General features: G+C 30.7%; 4 protein-coding genes across 4 annotated transcripts; 3 read left to right on the top strand and 1 right to left on the bottom strand.

The window, feature by feature from the left end:
• The first annotated feature begins 409 nt into the window (after positions 1 to 409).
• On the top strand, positions 410 to 1643 carry LOC111317565 (vascular-related unknown protein 1-like). Its single transcript, XM_022920000.2, has 3 exons — positions 410 to 874; positions 996 to 1061; positions 1201 to 1643. Exons 1-3 carry the CDS (start codon positions 521 to 523, stop codon positions 1351 to 1353), a joined length of 573 nt encoding a protein of 190 aa, XP_022775735.2. The 5' UTR covers positions 410 to 520; the 3' UTR covers positions 1354 to 1643.
• Positions 1644 to 11115: 9472 nt separating this feature from the next.
• Positions 11116 to 11700, bottom strand: LOC111317722 (uncharacterized). The gene has a single exon (XM_022920138.2). The coding sequence runs from the start codon at positions 11698 to 11700 to the stop codon at positions 11116 to 11118; it is 585 nt and encodes a 194-aa protein (XP_022775873.2).
• A 2841-nt stretch (positions 11701 to 14541) lies between these two features.
• Positions 14542 to 15487, top strand: LOC111317564 (transcription factor CPC-like). The gene is made up of 3 exons (XM_089755250.1): positions 14542 to 14753; positions 14988 to 15072; positions 15205 to 15487. The coding sequence occupies exons 1-3, from the start codon at positions 14705 to 14707 to the stop codon at positions 15290 to 15292; spliced, it is 222 nt and encodes a 73-aa protein (XP_089611376.1). The 5' UTR covers positions 14542 to 14704; the 3' UTR covers positions 15293 to 15487.
• Positions 15488 to 18755: 3268 nt separating this feature from the next.
• LOC111317563 (isocitrate lyase) lies at positions 18756 to 22317 on the top strand. Its single transcript, XM_089755228.1, has 3 exons — positions 18756 to 19168; positions 20154 to 21756; positions 21846 to 22317. The coding sequence occupies exons 1-3, from the start codon at positions 19139 to 19141 to the stop codon at positions 21941 to 21943; spliced, it is 1731 nt and encodes a 576-aa protein (XP_089611354.1). The 5' UTR covers positions 18756 to 19138; the 3' UTR covers positions 21944 to 22317.
• The last annotated feature ends 1154 nt before the right edge of the window (positions 22318 to 23471 follow it).

The raw sequence follows: 23471 nt of genomic DNA, 5'->3' as shown, positions 1-23471 counted from the left end.
CTAAACCCAACGTAGGGCTGGCTGGCTTCAAATTTTTTTGATCTTAAAACCCAACTTGAAGTATTATTAGGCCTTATAACCTAACATTGAATTTGTTCATGTTTGATCGGTCTGTTCTTTTTGGATCAATTCAATTGACTTATTAATTGCTATTGGTTGAAAGGTAAGACGTAACAAAGAAAATGGCTGCCATCGTTGAGTTCTAATATGAACCACAAAGGTCAACCCATCTTTATCTTTTTTCTTTTTCAAATTTTCCTTTGCACGTCCTCTCTCTTTTTCTGTTGCAACTGCTGCTTTTAACTTCCTCAACTTCCCTTGGCCCACAAATGGCCACACCAAGATTCTAAATTATGGGTTCCCTTTCCTGTATTATTTTATACTAATAATATTCTTCTTTTGTTATAAATCCCCCATTATTGAGAGCTTCTCGACTTTCCTTTTCTGCCAAGAGAAATCTAGGATCTCTCTTCTTCTCTCAGGTTGATATAACTCTTTTGTTTTTCTTGATGTTAGATTGATGGAGGATTACTCCATCAATTCATCTATACACAAATCTGTTGCTTCCAAAGGAACAGCAAGAACCAAGGACTCAGTACCTGAGGAAAGTGGCTGGACAGCTTACTTTGAAGATTTCTCAAATAATGATCATTCTAGTTTTAGTTGTAGCTCTTCCTTGATCTCAGACGCTGCAACAAACGGGGCTGCGTGGAAAATATCCCACAATAACGATCATGGTTTTGCCTTTTCTTCACCCTGTGCCCCTTCATCAAAACTTCCCAAAAAATTAAGGTTCAAGAAAACAAGAACCAAAGAAATTTGTGAAGATGATTCTTTGGAGGATACTGCTAGTTCTCCAGTCAATAGTCCCAAGGTAAATGATTGAAGAACACACATATTTTTGCATTTCTTTAGCTTTGATCTTTCTTTGCTTCTTCTTCTTCTTCTTAAATTAGTACTTGTTAAAATTCTTTTCATTTTTCATTTTTTAATAGGTTAGTGACTTGAAATCAGATGATATGAATCCCAAAAAGAGAGAAGATCAGGTCCACAGTTCTCTGGTAAACTCAATTATTCTGAGATCATGGTGATAATCAATATATACTTATTTATAAAGAGTAGTAATGAGACTGGTTCTTTTCTTAAAAGGTTGACCTAAAGAGTTAAATTAATATGGCTATACTTGGTGATTTTATATAGGGGAAAGCAACTGCTTCAGAGAATTATTCAGAGATACAGATGGAAGAAGGAAACAAAATGAATTTTGATCATGGGAAGAATGATTGCACAGAGCTAAACAAAAAAGGGCTGTGTTTAGTTCCTTTGTCAATGTTAGTTCACTATCTTGGTTGATACTCAACATTTTATTATTAATCCCTTTCTCTTAATGGAAGAAGGAAACAAAATGAATTTTGATCATGGGAAGAATGATTGCACAGAGCTAAACAAAAAAGGGCTGTGTTTAGTTCCTTTGTCAATGTTAGTTCACTATCTTGGTTGATACTCAACATTTTATTATTAATCTCTTTCTCTTCCCTCTTCTTCCTACCTTTCTCTTATGTCTTCCATGTAGCCATGCCAGCTAGCTGTACTGAATCAAATCATTGTATAAAGAAAATATCTATGTTCATATTTGTTGATTATAGCGTGAGCGGCACCCTATCTTGATTTTCTCTCCATCATCAATAATTCAATATATCATTAAGTCCTTTATTCATATTTGTGTATTATCACATGATAGAAAGTAAGAAAAATTACTTGGTCAAGAATGTGAAACCTCATTTCATTATCAGGTATTGATCCCTTCAATGAATATAGATTATAACAAGTGTGTGAAATCTTCAAAAAAGCAACATATAAAAGAAACAAGTGGAGAAGTTAATTAGATGATCAATGAGAATCTCTTCAATGTGAAGATGCTGTGTCCAACAGCTAGAATCTGGATAGTTTAGAGAGCACGATTGCAGCTTGAACTGAAGTTTGCTGTGATTTGTGATATGAAAGTTTAGTAGCAAGACATTCTATACTCATTTTTGTATTTTCTCCAATATCATGCACAATTTTCCAATAATTGTTGGTAAAAGCAATGTGATAACATATGGTAATATTATTATTTATTTAATTATCAAAGATTGATTTTTTATTATTGAAATTAAAAATTCAATACTATATCAACATATCATGTGACTATTGACATATATTACTAATATTACTATATACAAAGGCGAAAAAGAAAAATTGGAAGCATGGTAAAAGCTTTTGGACTTCAATTTTTCAAAAGCAAAAGGAAAAGACTTTGAAAAAAGAAGCTAATTACATAATCAAGCTAGTGACTTATTACTTGTTTATCACCGCAAAGAGCTGGTGGTTCTGCTTGTGACGCAATTAATAGTTCTTAAGCAATTGATGTGGCATCTACTCATGGTGATGGAGAGGCAAGTCAGTCCAAATTAAACAAAAATTCTGTTTAAAGTTATTGACATCGCATAAATTAAGGACACAAAAATTAAATAAATTTATACTTAGAAGCAAAGAAATAATATTGTAGGGTTATGAAATAGATGTTTAAACTTTTTAATTATGATAGTAAAAAGAAAGAAAGGAAAAAATTGGTTCAATTTTCACATTAATAACTATTACTGCAACAAATTAAAGATAAGAATTTGAATCTTCGGTTAATTAGTTGATTCATGTAATCACAAGTGATATCCAAAAAATATAAAACATAAATTTTAATATTTATAATCATTTCCTTTATCTTCAAGTTACAGCTTTTTTATAAAAATTAAGAAAAGTTACATCTTTTAATCCAAGTAAAGAGTTAAACCGGCTGACCAAAAAAGTAGAATTCTTTGGACACCATGAAAATTGCAAGTAGCTTAGTCTTACAACATATATATGTATTTTTTATTTGACATTGATTCGGTACATTATTCTCGTGAGAATGAAAATCAGAACCCAAAACCTTGCTAGCTAAAGGATGTAAGTTCCTTGTAGTACCCTGAAAGCAAAAAATAGAAAATAAACAGAGACAAAGGTTTAAATATAATTTAATATCCAACCTCTTGCAGGCCATTCATTTAAATTATTCAGAAAGAGCTGCAATGGAAGACCCCTCCATGTGCACAAGCATTAAAGGCAGGTGAAGCACAGAAGAGAAGCCAGAGTTGTTAAAGACATTCAGCTAAACACACCACCATTTATTCCTCAGGTTGACTATTTAATCTTTCACATTCTTCTAGATGGATATTATCTAAAGTCTCCTTTTCTCATAATTCTTATTTTTATTATCATAGAATCAATAAATTATGTAATTCAAAGATGATTATTAAGATGTTCCCATATTCCTGTAGTACAGAAAATTCTTTGAATTTATTTTGTTGCAATTAGTCAGTTTTAACTGCTATTAATTTGTTTTTTTTTTTCCTGTTTATATTCTAAAAAACTTTTGATTTATAGAAATATTGTAAAAATTCCAAAAGCTAGTTAGGTTGTTACACAAAGAAAGACCTATTTTACGTTTAAAGCTTTATTTGTCGGTTTATTGTAAGGCATAATTATGGAGTATGTCAACTTGGATAATACCTTTATAAATCACGTTTGTTTGATTAAAATGAAAAAAAAAAAAAGTAAAAGAAGGGAATCCCACATAAAAATACTGTTCTCTTTCTTGCAGGCTGATGGCTCAACCCTGACAAAGGGTGTCTGATTTTTGAGTTTGAGATACTGAAGTTTAATTACCTTTGGACATTAACTAGTAATTATAATCACATGTTTTCAACTCCTTACAAGGTAGGGAGATAACAGTTAAAATTGGATATTTTGAGATATTTTCTCAAACCAAAGTTTAACCTAATGGTTATTATCATTCAATGGGACTAAAATTCAAAATTCGATTGCCAAACATGTAGAAAAAAAAGTTAGGTTATAAGTTAAATTGATTTTGCTTCCATGAAGTGTAAATACTAAAGAACATGCATGAAGATTCCTGAAGAGAAATTAAGAGACACATCTTTCCTCCAGGTAAATTTTGTTTAATTCAAATGTAGAAAGAATATTCATCATGTAAATATAATGCAAATTAAGCAAAGATTTATAATATTCCAGAAAAAAAAAAGTGAATGAAAGTTTTTGTTTTGAACTTTAAAAAATAAAGATTGAGCTGTAATCTACGGAAACATTAAGGAAATTATGAATTTCTTTTCCGCACATGGCCGACAACTCTATGATTAGATTAATATCTTCATAATATTTAATCTAATAAAAAAGACTTTCAATGAATAATGAAATCAAAGTATCAAATTCAAGTGCAGAAACAGTTTTGATTCTGTGGATGTATATGCCATGCATGAATATATAAGTCTGCATTGTGAATTATATGATAGCTATGGATGATCATCATGATCTTGTTATTCTGTGCCACAATCTGATAAAAATATTGCTGCTAACATCGCTTGGATATTGTTGGATTAATAATACTAGTCAGTGTTCAAACAAAAAGACAATTTCTTATGAACCATTGGCTTTAAATGGATTAGGTCATCAATCAAATTGGTTAACAACCACTAATGATGTGATTTGGATTGTGAAGTGGTAGATCAAAAGTCTAATTCAACACTTTGTCCTAACTTTTAAGTAGTAACGTAGTCCGCAATAAATTAAAAGATCTTTTATGTTATACCGTATTTATAAGAGAAAAAATAAAAAAATATTAATTAAAACAAATTATCTTTTTAAATAGGGAATGAAATTATCTTTTCTATTTAATACACAAATGTATATATATTATAATTTAAATAAAATTGCATATAAAAATAAAAAATAGAATTATAATCACATTATATAAACAAGGGAAGAAAAAAAAAAAAAAAACACATTCGTTCAATCCATGTAAACCGTTTATTCAGTTTCTCCTATCGTTTCTCTCCTCTTTTTTTTTGTTTCTTTTCATTTCACACCAAAAAAATTTGAAGTAAATAATAAATTTCTTCCTTTGTCTCCTCTTCATTTTCTTTCCCTCTCAACAAACATATATAGTACTGTAACGTAGGCCCTTATTATTTCTTGTCTACGAGGATGAAACTATCGTTAACCTATATAATTCAGGATAAATCATTTGATGAAAAACATGTCCACCTATTAGTACTACCGGGTCATTATGATTTATTGCCGTATCGTTATCCTTTATGTGATCACGCCCATTGCAAAAAAGCAGCCTAATCTAAAACTAAACTGTTTGATTAAACAACATATATATAAACTTTGTTTTAATTGTTATTAATTAATTAGCAGGTGTAGTCCTTTTTTTTTGGCACGTAAAAATTTAAATAAGAAGAGATTATTCCATTTCAAGACCTTAAATTTTTACATGTGACCCTTTTTCATACTCAACCCATTAAACAAAATTTGAATGGGATCATGTCAGACTAAAAAAAAAATTAAATTCCTCAAAAATTTTTGGGGAGTATTCATTTGGATTGATCCTATGGCTGTGAGAGACTAGAAAGTAAAGCGAAACCCTCGTTTGAAGAATAATTGTGCAGCAGTGCACCTGCTTTTCAAAACGACATGAGTTACGGAGAGTTGGAATTATTCTGATAGAAGAATATACATCCAATTATTAGTTTTGGCATTCACAATATATATGGCTAAAATAGGGAATGAATGAACAAAGTTGAAGACTTTCTTCATACAAGTTCAAGTACATGGACCAGCTGCCATATGCATTTAAGACTCTGGTTAAATTATTGGATCGATGGGAGGTGTCATCGCCTCTTCAAAGCCAGACGACCTTGGGAAACTACCTGATTGCAAACAAGTTCTTGGAAATTGATTTTTTGATTTTTCATTCATTCCATTATATTACTTAATTATAATGCATAGTTTTAGGCAGAGACGAAGCTAGGAAAATTGAAAATGTAGGGCAAATAATAAATTTTAAAAAGAAGAGGGGTCAAGTATAATATCTAGTGGGATTAATTATAATTCTATAAAAAAAATTAAAATTTTTTTGGAGGACCGTGACTCCTATCTACCCCTTGGTTACGCCCCTAGTTTTAGGATTAATTTCGCCTTAAATTTTAAGCAGAGATTGGAAGTAGTTAACCCCAATCCCTTTCAATCCATTTGAAACGAGGGTCAGGTTAAAGGGTGCCTATATATATGGGCATTGTTCAAAGATAGTTAAAATTCTATTTAATAAATATTTTTACAATTAATATATTATTTTCACTAAATTAAAAAATAATGTGTTAATTACATTATTTCTTTAAAAATCATCTTAGGTAATTTCGAGTCGGCACTAACTAATATTTTCATTGAAACAAATATGAAAGACCAGCTCGAAGCAATTGAAAGCAATTGCAATGGCTGGTCCTTATTTGCTTTCGTGATTGAGAACAAATTTTTCGTAATTGAAATTTTGGTATCTTGTTTCACAATTCAGAAAAAATTCTCCGAAATCCATATTTGTATCTTGTTTGATTAATATTGGGTTAATGGCATAAATGTGGCAAATGTCTTCGGTAAATCTTAAAAAATCCACTCATTTCCTAACTTGATCCAATATGAAACTATATATTGAAGAAGTCAACAATTCACACTCAATATAATTCGACCCTAATGAAATTATAACTCAAACCAATTAAAAAAAAGTCAAATCGAGAATGACTTAACTAGAACCCAATTGACTCGTACAATTACAACTATATTTAAATAACTTTCACTAACAATGTTTTTGATTGTTAGGAGAGTGAGAGAAAGGGAAGAAAATAGTTGAATGAAAGTAACACTAAAGGAGTTTTTTTTTTTTTTTTAAAGGAAAGGCATGTTTTAAAAAAAAAAATTTATATTTGATACATTATCAGTATATAAATTTTATATACTATCAATAAATTAGATGATAACATGTTATTAATGCATAATGACATATCATTAATTAGTAAATTTTTATAAAATTATTAATTTTTATATATTTATTTTAAGAGCTGATATTTAATAATTAATTAGATATTATCATATAATTCATTGATAGTATATAAGATTTATACATTAATAGTATATTAAATATAAACTCTTTGAAAAATATTTTTGGCAATATATAAGTTATTTGTTATGAGGATTGAAATCATTACTCTAATAGTCATCCACCATATATATCAGAAAAAAAAAAAAAAGGAAGCTCATACTGATTTTTTTTGTCTTAATTGAGGAATATTTTTAAAAAAAAAAAAACAGAAGTTAACCATTTTTATGTGCTCTTATTTGAATGATTAGAAATTAGTAGGATTTTTTTTTTCTTTATCCATTAGTTTGTCTCATTTTTGTTCAAAATATTCTTTCCTTCAAATCAATATCTTAATGAAATAAATCCTTGACCTAATAGCTTCTAAAAAACAAAAAATCGAATCAATTATTGCTCATGGGATCGAAAATTAGGGTGCGACTCTCCTCAATTATGTTTCATTACACTTTTTATCAACATTCATTTATAGGTGCATAATTCGCCATTGGAATATCCTATCTATGTGAACTTATAGAATCATTTTTCATGGCATGTGCTTGAAAAAGAATGATTCACAATTTCAGGTAAATATGGAACAATTTGAAGCTCCTTTTCGGCTCAAAAGATTAATTGATTGTCTATTTTATGCTAACGACAATTTACCAAAGTGGAGAAATGACTCCAACAGGCTGGCATTATAACAATGTTCGGATTTAAATGAAGTCTACAATTATTTTGCACCAAAATCGTTGAACAAAAAGGCCACAGTCTAGAAATAGCCACGAAATAAAAGGAAAAAAAAAAGGGAAGAGTTAAGACAACCCTAAAATCTTTGATGACCTCTTTGCGTGATTGCCGGGCTTAGAATGGTCGTGATTGCATTTCTTAAAAAAAATGGCCCACAAAAGAAAAGTAATTGATCAATTGAAGTGATGAGCATGTGCAGCCTGTTTGATCTGCAAAGAAACTTAGTCCATTTCATCATATTTCCATAGTTATTCCTTGACGTTATGCTGTCTTGACTTTCTCTTTAAGTTTCTGAATATCGATCCCGTGAACAAGAAAATAAAATGGGTGACTATTTTTTTTTTTTTTTTGTCTCGTGACTATAATTGGATTTGAAGTGAACAAGCTGCTAATGATTGATCGTTTGATGGGAAAAAAAAATGTTGAATTTAAGAAGTTAAATTAGATTCTCTACTTCAGCATTTGGACTTAAGCTTACTTAAAATGACCGGTAATTCATAGTTGTTTATGACTATTAAACGACATTTTTTCTTTAGGAATGATTGTATAGATAAGTGGTTATTTAAACAGCTCAAATTTCGCTTTTTTTTCACTTACTACTACTTAAATTTTGTCTTAAAGAATATCTAATCCAATGGTTAAATTTAAGATTTTAATTCAAAGACATGGAATTCAAATCTCATCATAATAAGGAGAAATCATATTCATGAAATAATGAAAGATTAGCTCTTAATGAGTTTATTTTTTATATATTGTCAGTGTAATTTTTTAACTTTACAAATGAAATTGAAAAATTGTTACGTTTTATTTTTTTAATTATTTTTTATTTTTTAATATACTCTAATATTATGTTTGGATTGAAGGGAGGGAAAAGAAAGGATAAGAAAATAAAGGAAAATAATGGAAATAGAAAAATCTTTCTTTTATTTGGATAAACTTTTTATTTAAAGGAAATGAAAGAAGTGGAAACTGAATAATCTTTGATTTCTGTTGTAATTCTCATTTTTTTTAATATCCCAATTTAGGAAAAAAAATTAAGGAAAGAAAAGTTAAAAAAATTTTATTTTTATTAAAAGACTATTATATCTATCTTTTTATTAATACTAAAAACTTAGTAAAAAAAACCTAATAACATCACAATCATATTATAATTTTTTCAAAGCCATCTCTTTTTTCAAATAAGTTTTATATGTATCTTCCAATATAAAATTTTTTTATAAATTTTTGGTGACTTGATTTTGATGAATGATTGAATATGAATAGACATATTTTTTTGGATTTATGAGATGTCGAACTAACTTACAATCATCCATCAATACATGTTTGCAAAATATTTTTTTATTTCACTTGATTAAAAACTATTGATATAGCAGCAATTGTGAGGTCAGACAAGATAACAAACATATCATGATCTAAAAATGCTCTAAAATCACAAGCAATGAAAGGTTATAATTGAAAAAAATTATTATAATGAATAATTTTTTTTATTTTTTATTCAAAAAATGATTGTTAGAATTCATTTCCTTTATTTTCCTTTCTTAATTTTGATTATCTAAACAAGGGGCACATATATCATTTTTTTTCCGTTAAAAAACTTTCTTTTCCTTTCATTTTCTTTCATTTTCTTTCCTTTATTAATCTTTATCCAAACATAGTGTAAAAGATATGTCATTTTTTTTTAACTCTATTTATAAAGTCTAAAAACTTCATTGATAGTCTATGAGATAATTATGAGCATTTCTAAGGGGTTGAAATTTTCAGGTTCAAATTTACCTCCCATCCTCATAATCTTCCTCATATCATATATACCACCTTAAATAATTTTAAACATTTTCTACATAATTGTCAATGGGAACAATCTAGGGTAAAATAATTCAACACTATACTTTCTTATAGGCTGCCTAACAGGAAATTATTTTTAACATTAAAGTTAAGAAAAATTAATCCACGAATCTAGTTTCTTTTTGGCTACAAACTTTGTATATGGATGGGTTTTTCTGCTTATTTGCCGCCCAACAACGACCTTTATATTTAAACAAATTAATTAAAGTAGTTGGTTTAAAATAAGAGAGAATAAAATCTTAAAGCCGAATTCCATATCTTGAAAATTTTTTTATACAAAGAGAGTTAGGAATAGTTGAGAGGGAAAGCACAAGGAATCAGAGAAGATATGGACGACTTCAATCATTTAAAAGACTCTTAAAACCATATAATATTTATAAGGCCAAATTCATTATTTTTATGGCCTTTTATCACCTACTAGTCTACTACTTCTATAATGAAGGCAAAATTATCAAAACCTAAAAATATAACCCTTTATAGTAAAGGGGGGAGGATGAGTAAAATAAATTTAGATTTACTTATCTAATTGTTTCAAAAAAAAAAAAAGAGATTAATTTATTTAATTAAATAGATTTTCTTAATTTTGGCATCGCAAAGTTTATAAAATTAATGAAATTAATTTTAAATTAAACAAAAAAAATAAAAATTGAAACTAAAGTATTTATAAATCAAATCGAGTCTAGTTAATATCTTTAAAATTTTGTCCAGGACGAAGCTAGGAGAGAGCAAGCAGGGCCACGGCCTCACAAAAAGATTTAACCTCTCTTATATTATAGTATTTGGATCTATTAAAATATTATTTTGGCCTCATTTTTTCTTTAAAATTACTATTTAACAACCTTTTTACCTAATTCTTATTTTCGCCCTTGACTTTTGCCAAGGTTTGATCTTAAATCCAGTTTTTTAATATTTTGAAACAAATTTTAAAATTAAAATAAAAAATAATTGTTTAATATAGTTTTATATCCAAATATATGTGTGTATGTGATTTATTGGTAAATTAAATTATATTCAAAGTTAATAGTCTAACATAATATAGCTCGTCTTATATCCAAATAGAGTGTGTATATGTGATATATAGTAAATTAACTTCTATTCAAAGTTTAATATCCTAACATAATATAACATGCTTTATTTCCGAAGATAATATATGTATAGGAAACACAAGTTAACCGTTGTTAATTTTTTTAGATAAATCTTAATATGATAATAAAATAATATTACAATGATCATTTAGAAATATAATGAATAATTATATCCAATTTTGCTAATTTAAAAAATTCTCCATACCCATACTTATATATATATATATATATATTATAGATTATAGATACAATACAAATATATATTATAGATTATAGGTATGATCACACTCATATAATCAAAACATCCAATTGAAATTTACAGAAAGAAAAGCAGAATCAAAGCTGGCAATCATATTAAAAAAAAATAGGCAATTACAGCTTGAGTCTACAAGAATATTACATGCATGATGATTAAATAATTGCAACTCAATTAGGCAATTACAGCTTAAGTTTGGTCCTGCATGTCGACTCAAAACTTTGAGATAGGATGAAAATTGAGATGTCACATCTGTTAGGAACCGATGCATGAAACTTCAAAACCTTGAACACCGTCACCTTCCCATGCACCGTAGTATCCATCGTAAAATTGACGGAACCAGCTAAAACATCAGCCAAAAACGTAGTGTTTGTAATCAATCGATCCACCATTATATCAGCGGAGGCGCTGATGTTAACCTTCCCATGTGCCGGAACCAGCGATTGCTCGATTGTAACTTCCGCTACGACATCCCCACGATAGTGTACAAAGGCAGTCGTGTTCTTGAACTTGAAACTGCCGTAGTTACGATTGTTAATGGAGAGGATCAATCCTACCGTGGCGTTTACTGATGTTGCATTGAAGAAGCCTCCTAAACCAAAAGCAATATTTTCCAGGCCTTGAGGGTAAACTGTGATTTCTGGGTGCTTTGGTTTGAAAAGGGTAAAGGCCAAAGTAGTGACAACGATCGCAATAATAACTAGGAAAATTGCTGTCACGCCGCAGCATATTTTGAGACCTCTTCGAGAAATTCTGGGAATGCCCATCTTTTGGTATAAGTATGGATATAATTTCTGGGAAAAAAATTTGGTGCCAAATTGGAAATTAGAATTGATGAAAATATGGTGATAATTCGAATTAGTTTTGGCAAAGTAGAGTATTTAAAATCAACCATATTTTATTGCGGAGGACGAACTGGAAAAAAACAATGTGCTCCATAATGTTGGATCATGAAAGTTGAATGCTAACTATGTAGTTTACTTGCTGTTTATTTGGACTCAAGTAGAAACCCGTTTTGATTGGAGTTCTTTTGTTGGGCCTGGTTTGAATCCTAGTTTGATACGAACTGAAATTCCTGATAGTTTTCTTGACTTTAAATATGGATGAAAGCGGTGGAGAGGTCCAATGTTTGACATCCAATTTGTTTTTAGCAATTGTCTTGTACCATGAAAAAGCCCAAAAGCTATGCTCTTTGTGCAATGATAACTGCTAGATGGGTTTGGCATCCATAACATATATAAAATAAGAACTTAAAGTTCGAGAACCAAAAATGCCTAAAGAATCTCTAGAATCTAGATTGACCATTTACGTTATATTACCCTTTCATATAGCAGCTAGAAAGAAAAAAAAACCCTTGTTATTGTAAATTAAAAAAAGATTTTCAATTTAATCAGATCATGATTTAATTTTAAAATTATAAAAGATAGAATTATAACCGGATGTGACAATAATAAGATTTAAGGGGTGATCCTAAAACGCATATTCTTTTCGCTTTAAAATGTTTGAATTGTATTATTTATACAGAATTTAAAAAATTTTATTTTAATTTATTTAAAATTAAAATTAAAATTTCATAACTTTTAAGATTAAAAAGTAAAAAAATCATAAAAGTAATTTTAAAATATAAAAAGGTAAGAATTTTAGATTTAAAAAAAAAAAGACATAATTTTGAAAAATAAAAAAAAGAAAAAAAATGAGATAGAAAAAGTATTTAAAAGCCGAGAACATAGTTCAAATTTTGCAATCAATAGAAGATAAAGATTTGAAAATTTAGTAAAAATCCGCAAGAGGTGTAAAAGCTTTTTTAAATTTAACAAAAGAGGGTTGGGAGGTTTGGAAAATTTCTCAATAAAAGATTTTTGTTCATTATTTAATTATTTGGTGAAGTTTCTCTAATATTATGATAATGTGGTTTTTAATAGTTGAAGTTTCTTTAATATTTCAATAGTTGAAGTGATTTGCATAATATAAATACGATTATGAACCCAATTAAAATTAATAGACTAAATTAATCCCTGCATAGCAGCAGAATCCTCCAAATGTATGTACTTACCTTTTTTTTTTTCAGTATTTAAGACAATCAAATATAAAATTTTAATACTTTACCAACCAAACACGTCATTTTCTACAGGTAAATACTTGCTTGCTTCATTGATAGGGATGGCAGCGCACCCCTTTTTTTACGGATTTCAATTTGATCAGACCTTTTAAGATCGTTTCTCTTTTTAAATTAATTTTTAGGTTGGGTAATAATAAAAAAAAATAAGATTAAATTTTAGATAAATTTATTTTGATTATATATATAATTATTATTTATTTATTTATCTATTTAAATTTAAAATTAAATATTTATTTAATTTTATATTTATATTTATATTAAAATTAATATTTATATTTATATTTAAAAAATAATATTTTATTAATTTCGAATTTAATGGATTTTATATAAATCATATTAAAATATTAAAAAAATAAAAAAATCATTAAATTAGATTCATTTATTAGAAATATAAAAATCAGGTCAACAAGCAAAAATCTATTTCCCTTAACCCATTGCTATTCTAAATAAGAAATTGATGGGTTCTGCAGTGGTGTGTTTGTTAGCATTTGGCTGTTTCAGTTTAAGCTGCAAATCGATAAAATCTGATGCAGAGTCAGTACTGCGGTCAGAAGAGATTATAAAATGTATTTTGGTAGTAAGAATCAGGGGAGGAAAAGCAGGTCGATCTGTTTTTTATGCTGCAATATTTTTATCACTTTGATTGATTAAATGGTGTCTTATATTGGATGTCTGTTTTCGAATTTGGCGTTTTCATAATTACTGCTCATGATGTTCGTGACCCAAGCTTAATCTTCCTCTACCTAACATTTCATATGGAGGAAAATGTTCCAGTTCATCTATATGCTTGGTCAACAAGCAGGCCCCCCCCTCTAATCCCACCTGGTTTGGCCTCAATTAGGAGGCTTAATTAAAATATTTGCACATTTTGATTAATTTCTTATTCATCATATGATTTGGATTTAATTTTATAAAAAATTCATTAATTATATATATTTTTAAAATATGAGATTGTTAGCTTCTTTAAATGTTACTTTAATTAATATTGTCACTATGTATTAGTTATTTTTTTAGAAATAAATAGAAAAAATATAAAATTGTAACCAAAAAAGAAAATTTTCAAAATTTTAAAAAATTTATTATTTTAAGGGTCTGATTATTTCACTCTTAATATTTTATTAGAACTGCATGTGTTCACAAATTTAAAATTTTTTAAAACTAGATTTTGCTCAAGGTTTTTGCTAATGCATAAAGAAAGACCCATCAAACAAATAGTAATTAGGTACTTAGACGAATCAAGCATTAATTTCACAATGTACTTTATAAACTTTAGCTATATGATAGGTAATAGACGATAAACATTGAAGTGCCAGCAATAAACACCCAAAGATTTTGCCAATCTAAAAAAAAAAAAAAAATCTGTACCAACCAGCGGTTAAGTAATTCAATTCAACTACCTATCAACGTTGGACCTTCAACGCCACCAGTGTCAACTACCATTCTTCTCCCATCCAAAAACCAAGAAACCAAAGATCACTCTCCTTGAGTCCTTTCAAAGGAATCTTTCTTTCTCCTATTAATACTAACATGGACATAGTTTTCTTCAGGCTTATGCGGACTGTCTCTCTCTCTCTCTATATATATATACCTCTAGTCTCAATAAACAAGTAAACTACTTTGTAGTTCTTCTCTTTATTTGTCTCAAATCCTTCATGGCTGACTTGGATCGTTCCTCTGATGATATTTCTGTGGATTCTAGAGGTTACCCATTTATATATTCAACTCCGGCTAAGACTTTGATAACTTTCCTATGATTACTTTTTAGACTTTTTGGAGGCCCTTTTGAATAGATGGTTTATCAAATTTTATGCCTGTTTTATGTCTGGGGTTAATTTTTTTTTTACATAATATACATTTTTGGATGTTTATTGAGTTTTTACTACTTTTCTATGACTTATGGGTAATGAATTAATGGATTTTCCCTGTTTGCTGCAGAGGAATCCAGCCAAGGTTCCAAGCTTGAATTCTCAGAAGATGAGGAAACCCTTATCACTAGAATGTTCAATTTGGTTGGAGAAAGGTGGGCTTACTTAAAATTTTAACAGGATCTGCTCTGTACTTCAATTACTTCTTCTCTTTTGGATTCGTAGCTTTTTGTGCCATATAAATTAAGTTATGTGGGACTGATGAAAAAAGGTTCAAGTTTTTACAGGTGGTCTTTGATAGCAGGGAGAATTCCTGGAAGAACAGCCGAGGAGATTGAGAAGTATTGGACTTCAAGATACTCTACAAGCGAATGAAAATTTGATGGGTGGTTGTTCCATAGTTTGGTTCCTGGTTGGAATTGATCAGTTTTGTTTTGCTTGAGGAACAGAAAATTGCAGTATGTAAATGTAGTTTTCCTTTAGTTTGGCAGTTAAGGAAATGCCTGTGTTTTGTACAATGACTCCTGGTTTCTATGCAATGGTACCGTAATTCGGAGTTCGGATTTTCAATTTTCGGGAAATTTGGTGTGATGATTTTCATGGGATCATTTGAATGTACAACTAAACTATGTAAAAATGAACTTAAAAAGTTAAAACCATGGGCTTGAAAATCCAATGTTTCCAGTCAGAAGCGGTGACCAAGTTACCATGAACCAAAGACAGCTATGTTGAGAAAATTATTTGATTGCTTTGGACATTTTAATTGATCTTTTCTGGACGGTATACATTAATGCAAATGTGGTATAGTCCAAAGTATACCCTTTAACTCGTGTCTTCTTGATTCTATAATGAAAAAATCCAGTTCAATGCTCAAGCTAACAGGGTCTGTTGTAACTCACACATTCCTTAGCTGGTGAAAACACCCAACTCCGATCACTTCAGTAACTGTAAACCATTGCCCATGGGCCTTGGTCCTGACTAGCTTTCCCAAGGAGGAGAGTTCCCTATTATTTAATGAGATAAGCAGCCCAAGTTTTAGAGTTTTTTGGGCTTTGTGCCAACCCTATAATTTTGTTTTCATTTTTATTATTTTTAAATTGACATCTATGCTTTTCCACGGCATATCATCAATAAATCTAAATTTGTTAATGCATCAGTCAGGACAAAATTTATATAAAATTTTATAAGTAAAATTTGTGAAATTTTATATTAAAAATAAATTAATAAAAAATTTAAATTAATAAATTAATAAAATTTAATGTGAATATTAATAATATATTAAAAAATTATTTATAATTTAAATTTTGATCGATACTTATTTAATAATAAAAAATTATATCAATATTTTTATTAAAAATATCTATTTAATAAATATACTCAAATCTTTTAAAATTTTATACATTTAATTTATGTAATAAAATCTTTTAATTTACTCATTTTTAATAAAAAATTTCACGAATTTCTTTTATTCACTATAAGTCTTTTCCGCATTGGCCATCCTTACTAATATTCTTTTACCCTTTTCTCCTTAGATGCCTACCAATCATAGCAATATCTTATAAGCTTTGTAGAACTTGAACTTAAGGGGTGATAGATAGATAGAATTCTAGAGCCGATTCAAAGCCCATAGAATTAGAGATGAATTATTGTGCTAAATACATGCATTTTCTATTAAAAATGTCATCCGAATTCTATTTCTTTTTAGATAAAAAACAAACATCCGCGGAATTAAAAATATTTTTTTATTGGAAAGAGATTGGAAGAGAAAGTTTTGGTTGTTATCTCAAGTTTTATTTGAACTTAATTCTCTTATTAAAGATTTTAAGAACACAATCAGTGAAGTGTATTTAAGAATAAAAGATTCTTTCTTTTTTAACGAAAGCTATTCATAGGTCAAGTTGGTTTTAAATCGAACCTATATATAATATCAACACTTTACATATTTATTTGGGCCTAAATATGATTTTTTAATCTAATTTTTAATTTTTTATTAAGTTTTAAAATAGGGTAGTTTAATATATTTTTTAATGTTTATAATATATAAATATAAAAAATATAAATTATAATACTATCTAATTCGAAACTTGAATTTATATCTAAAATCTAACCCCTTTTTTAAACAAACATAATGTTTTTCTTAAACTCGATTTAAAAACTTAATATTTATATTAAAATTTTTTTAAAATAACCCAACCTTTAGACATGTCTATTTTCAACTAGACTCTTCTCTTGTGGTTGTTGTCATTGTTGATGATATACAGGGGACTGAAATCTCCGAAGTTATGTGAGAAGCATGAAGGTCGTTGCTACTGCTAAACACCTTACCCATCACCCTTATCTCAACCAGCAGCAATTTAGGACCACAGTCAACAGCTAGAGCTGGTTGAGTTTCAACTTCAACTATCCAAAACCCAAAGACCACGTTCTCAATGTCACAAAATCCAAAGTAGAAGGAACTCCTCTTACACAACGTGAAGTATTTGGTTACAACTCAGCTACAGGCCAAAAGAGCCAATATCTCATCTTAATTTCATGCAGAAAAAAAAAATGGTGTAATAAAACAGCACCTCTTTGCTTTTGTTCATGACGTGTTATATCAATCCTTCAACAAATCTTGCACAATTAAAAAGCTCTTTGTCTATATAATAATACGACACTCTTTTTTCTTTTGGGTTCAAAATTCATGCAGGTAGACGTCTATACATAAACAATCAAACATGGAAACGTACGTGCGCTGAGTTTTTCTTTCCTCTAAGGAAAAGAGTCTATGGAATATGACAAACTTTATTCTAACAGCATGTTAGTATAACATTTGAGATTTCTGGAATTCTTTTGTCAATTATAACAGTAAGAATTTTTATTAAATTGATTGATAGTTGGGAATATTTATAGGATTATGTAGTGATGAAATAAATAACCTTTGACAATATATATAAGCATTGCAGCAAATAGTTGAATCGAAAACTTCGAATTTTTCTTTTAAGTTGATTCATTTATTAGATGAGAATATACATAAAGAGAGAAATCATTTAGAGCTTATATCGACATAATTTGCACAGTGATAAAATTTATTTATAAGTGTATAAGATAATTTAAAAAAAAAATCCAATAGGATAAAACTTGGTGACATAACAAATGTAGAAGCTTTAAATTTCTTCAATGAAGTTGTTGAATCTCTGCATCTGTGAATCAGAAACTGGATTTTAATAAGAAAGAGGAAAAATTCAAAAACAAAAAAACTTGTCTGAACAGGAGAATTGCTACCCCTGAAACTGAAAACCATAATCATTATAACCCCAAGCCAAGCGCCTTTTTCTAACGATTCAATTGCTGGCCCAGACAACCATAAAAGAAAGGATGGGCTATCTTCTTGTTACGTGATTGTTTTAGACTCATTTGACTTGGATTTGTTAATCATTTGTAAGTTATGCCTATGGAGTACAAGAATTGGAGTTCTTGCAATTTGCAAATATGAGGCCTGAACTCATTTATGCTTAATTCTTATCTTCGTTCTTCTTCTGCAATTGTCCTTCCACTGCAAAGTACAGCCTTTCACTTTTCAGTTTTCGCAGGTGGTAATAAGAAAAATCGCATATCAACGGACTCCTTAGTCATTTGTCAATTGATTTTAGGTTGTATGCCTTGGTTGTGTCTAATTGGTGATACAACCATACTTCACGGTAATGCATATACTTCCAAAAAAATCTTAACTGATAGAGGAAACTCTGATCCAATGATCAAATTGTGCAATCCAAATGGGTGTGTTCCCTCTTTTTGACTGATGTTAAGTACCATAAAAAAGAAAAGTAAAAAGATGGGAAGTGAAAAACAGGGAAATAAGTAAAAGGAATGGAAACAGAAAACCAGAAATCAATTATATATGAAAAAGAAAAAATAATGACATAACTTGAAATGAAAATAGACAATGGCATTATACTACGTGCCTGTATATGCAGCTTCCATGGGACACTTCTTACTCATTTTCTGAGGATAAATATTAATGAGAGAGCTCCGCGGAGAAATTTGATGGTTTTTGTTTTTTTTCTCTTTATCCTCAAATGCATCAGTTTGTACCATTTTTCTTAGGGGAGGTAATAACTGATCCCTACTTTTGTCTTATAAATTGAAAGACTTGGAGGAGGAGAAGGAGCATTACATGAACTTCTCTTAGTTGTTTTTAGTTTTTACAAAGTTTATTATACAAAAACCAAAGTTCTATCCATGGCTGCATCTTTCTCTGTGCCTTCAATGGTAAGCTTCATTTCCAAGCAGCCTTAGTCTCTTCTTTTCTTCTTCTTCTTCTCTTAACAGGAATGCTAAGCTTAGTATTGCAAAATGAGACTTGTGACATTTTTCTTAAGAGGTTCAGTTTTGGTTTTGCATGATGCCCCTAATTCAACTTTTTAAGGGACGACAGAGCACCTCGTTAAGGTTCAGGGGGTTATACTGTCATTTTTCATACATAAATATTAACCATTTTGAATTACTAAGGTGCCTCTGTCTTATATGGCATATGACAATGCAGTTGTTTGTTCTGATCTTTTCTTTGTTTGGGGGGTGGGAGGTCTATGGTGGCTGGTTCCATTGCTTGATGTGTAAAATCTTGGTTTCAAATGTTTGCGCAACAAATATTTGGTCCATGATTTTAAGAAAAGCAGTATTTTGTTTTGGAAGAAGTTGGTTTTCATTCATTGCTTTTGTGTTTATGCATCTATCTTTATGCTATTGGATTGCGATTTCGAAAACCAACCAACAGGTCTTCAGCTTTCTCCAGAAAGCAAACTAGAAAACCAAGACAAGTTTTTCACTTTTTTACTTTCATTACATCAAGAATGAATTATAAAGTTTGAAGAACCAAGAAACCATTGGAATATAGTTGCAGTGGTTAGGATGATTTGTAGAACCAAGAAGGCATCCAAACAAAAGTGTTTCCTTTTGGTTTTTGCCGAAGGATTCATTTGTTTCTTTCTAACTGTGAAAGGAACCATATTGGACTATCCTTTTTCCCTTTAGTCTCTTTCACTAATCTCTAATTCCTCTTTGTTTTATGTTTTCATGGCATTATTTTTGAGTAAATTACTTCAGATTTTCTTCAGTATAACAAATGCTGTAAACAGATGTAAACAGATGTTTTTGTAGCGGTTAAAGCTCATCCTGCCAAATGCTAATAGGTTGAAGCTTGTACTTATCATTTTAGTAATATCAAGATTTATAATGAGTGAAACTCCTTGGACAGATAATGGAAGAAGAAGGGAGGTTTGAAGCTGAAGTAGCAGAGGTGCAAGCTTGGTGGAACTCAGAGAGGTTCAAGCTAACCCGACGACCCTACTCAGCTAGAGATGTTGTGGCTTTACGAGGCAACCTCAAACAGAGCTATGGCTCAAACGAGATGGCAAAGAAGTTATGGAGAACACTCAAGACACACCAAGCAAATGGCACTGCCTCAAGGACTTTTGGTGCACTTGATCCTGTCCAAGTAACCATGATGGCGAAGCATTTAGACTCCATTTATGTCTCTGGTTGGCAATGCTCCTCTACTCACACCACCACCAACGAGCCAGGTCCAGATCTTGCTGACTATCCTTATGACACCGTCCCAAACAAAGTGGAACACCTTTTCTTTGCACAACAATACCATGACCGAAAACAAAGAGAGGCACGAATGAGCATGAGCCGGGGGGAGAGGGGTCGAACCCCCTATGTTGATTACTTGAAGCCAATCATAGCAGATGGTGATACTGGCTTTGGTGGCACCACAGCAACTGTCAAGCTTTGCAAGCTTTTCGTGGAGCGTGGTGCTGCTGGTGTCCACATTGAGGACCAGTCCTCTGTAACCAAAAAATGTGGTCACATGGCTGGTAAAGTGCTTGTGGCTGTTAGTGAACACATTAACAGGCTTGTTGCTGCAAGGTTGCAGTTCGATGTTATGGGAGTGGAGACAGTGTTGGTGGCCAGGACTGATGCTGTTGCAGCTAATTTGATCCAAACCAATGTCGACACCAGGGATCATCAATTTATTCTTGGTGTGACGAACCCAAATCTTCGGGGAAAAGGTCTGGCCGCTATGTTGGAAGAAGCAATGGCTGCTGGTAAAACCGGCCCTGAACTTCAGGCCATTGAAGACAACTGGCTGGCCATGGCGCAACTTAAGACATTCTCCGAATGTGTTATGGATGCAATTAAGAAGATGAACGTCGGGGAGGATGAGAAGAGAAGGAGAATGAATGAATGGATGAACCATACAAGTTATTACAAGTGCCTTTCAAATGAACAAGCCAGAGAGATTGCTGAGAGATTGGGGCTCAAAAATCTTTTCTGGGACTGGGATTTGCCTAGAACCAGAGAAGGGTTCTATAGGTTTAAGGGGTCTGTAATGGCAGCGGTTGTTCGCGGTTGGGCTTTTGCTCCTCATGCTGACCTTATTTGGATGGAGACTTCGAGCCCAGACATGGTTGAGTGCACCAAGTTCGCCGAAGGGGTGAAATCAAAGCACCCTGAAATCATGTTGGCTTACAATCTCTCACCATCTTTCAATTGGGATGCATCAGGAATGACTGATGAACAGATGCAAGACTTCATCCCAAGAATAGCCAAGCTGGGTTTCTGTTGGCAGTTCATAACACTAGCTGGTTTCCATGCTGATGCACTGGTGACCGATACGTTTGCAAGAGATTTTGCAAGGAGGGGAATGCTAGCATATGTGGAGAAGATTCAGAGGGAAGAGAGGAACAATGGAGTGGACACACTAGCTCACCAAAAATGGTCAGGTGCAAACTTTTATGATAGGTATCTCAAGACAGTCCAGGGAGGCATCTCATCCACTGCTGCTATGGGCAAAGGCAAGTCAAAGAAATTAACCCCATTCTTTTCCTAATGGTTAATTTAGTTGTGGAAAAGAACAAGAGTTTGATGTCTAAAATTTGTGCAGGAGTGACTGAGGAGCAATTCAAGGAAACATGGACAAGGCCAGAAGCCATGGGCATTGGAAATGAAAGCAATCTGCTGGTTGCTAAGGCTAGAATGTAAGACACAGCAACATGAGCTATGGTGAAGGGACAAAGGGTGGCATGTTTGGAGCATTACCCCAATTCTTGTATTTTGGACTTGGGTGGAAATAATAATACTAATAATAAAAAAAAAGTGGTAACAACATCATTGGAGAATAGATCATTCTGGGCAAAATTTTTTTCCGGCCACATTGTGCTTCATTTTAGCGCTCTAATGCTTTTGTTAAAGATGAAACTTGTTTCTGTTATAGTTTTAAAATGGTTATGAGAAAATGCTTTGGCTTTTTTTTTTTTTTTTAATCTCTAAGCTAGATTACTGTTGTTCTGAAGAGTATAGCACTACTCTACTGTCACCAGTGGCCTATTGCCTTTGCAACCATCCCCAACCAAATCAGTAAGTGGTTAGAAAAATTTAAAATCTAGAACAATATTTTTATTGTAAAGAATTGCTTAATTATATATAACAAGAAATTTTGTAGTTAGTAGAGTTTTTAAATTTCATAAATTTAATTAATATGGTGATATATATATATGTACATTAAAACAATAAAAAATTAATTAAAAAAATAAAACATATGTCAGTCTATCAACCTTATTTACAAATTAAAAAATTTCACTAACAATAGATAAAAACTAAACTCTTATAGAAAATATATTTTTTAAAAAATACATCAAAATTCTTATAAAACAAAAAAAAAAAAAAAATCGAACCCAGAAACTTTGGTTGGGTTTTGAACCAAAAAATCTTGAGTTGGGCTGGTTTCAGATCAGACAAGGTCCAGAAACTTTCTGAAAGGCCCAAAACAACGGGTTGGAGACGTTGCCTGGTTTGGATTTTTGGCCTTTTTGAATGAAATATAAAGAGCTGCTTTTCATGTGTGTAGTGTCTGTTGTTTCGAGTAAAGATGAGGAATCAGAAAATTGTGGAATCAAATATCTTCGATATAGAAAGGTTCGTTGTTCTTTTTTTAAAAAATTTTTGTTTTAATTTGGAATAAAATTGAAACTTTTCATCTTCTTAACCTTTACTTTCGTTTAAGTAATAATGACTTCCTCAAGCCCTAATTGCTCATCGGAACCTTAACGATTAATTTTAGTTGCTTCAATTTTTTTTTTTTTTTGGCAATTTCGTATTCTTTTAGAGGATTAATAATATGGACCATTATGTTGGACAATGTAATTAGGATTCACATTATTATCTCTTCTTTAGTAGAAATTTGGGTTTTTTTTTTTTTTTATAAGAAAAAGGGTTACTTTAATTGACAGCATCTCAATCAGTTCTAATTGGTGATTTTATTTTTTTTTTATGGAGATTGTGGCATGATGACACAGATTTTGCAGGGTCGAGTTCGATGCATAGATATTTGGTTTTGAAATACTGTAGAAGAAAGTTAGGAGAGTTAGAAGATATGGATGAGATGAATTATCTCTTACTAAATATATATGTCAAAGTATATTTATAGTTGAACTGGAGATGTTGAACTCAAAAGTTATAGCTAGCTGCATTGTCGGCTGAGGATGATTAAACCATCTGGATGGGTGATATG

This window comes from Durio zibethinus, chromosome 2 (genome assembly GCF_047325235.1).
Source record: "Durio zibethinus cultivar Kanyao isolate XHJ-2024 chromosome 2, ASM4732523v1, whole genome shotgun sequence".
Classification (NCBI taxonomy): domain Eukaryota; kingdom Viridiplantae; phylum Streptophyta; class Magnoliopsida; order Malvales; family Malvaceae; genus Durio; species Durio zibethinus.
This window is presented reverse-complemented; position numbering and strand designations above follow the sequence as displayed.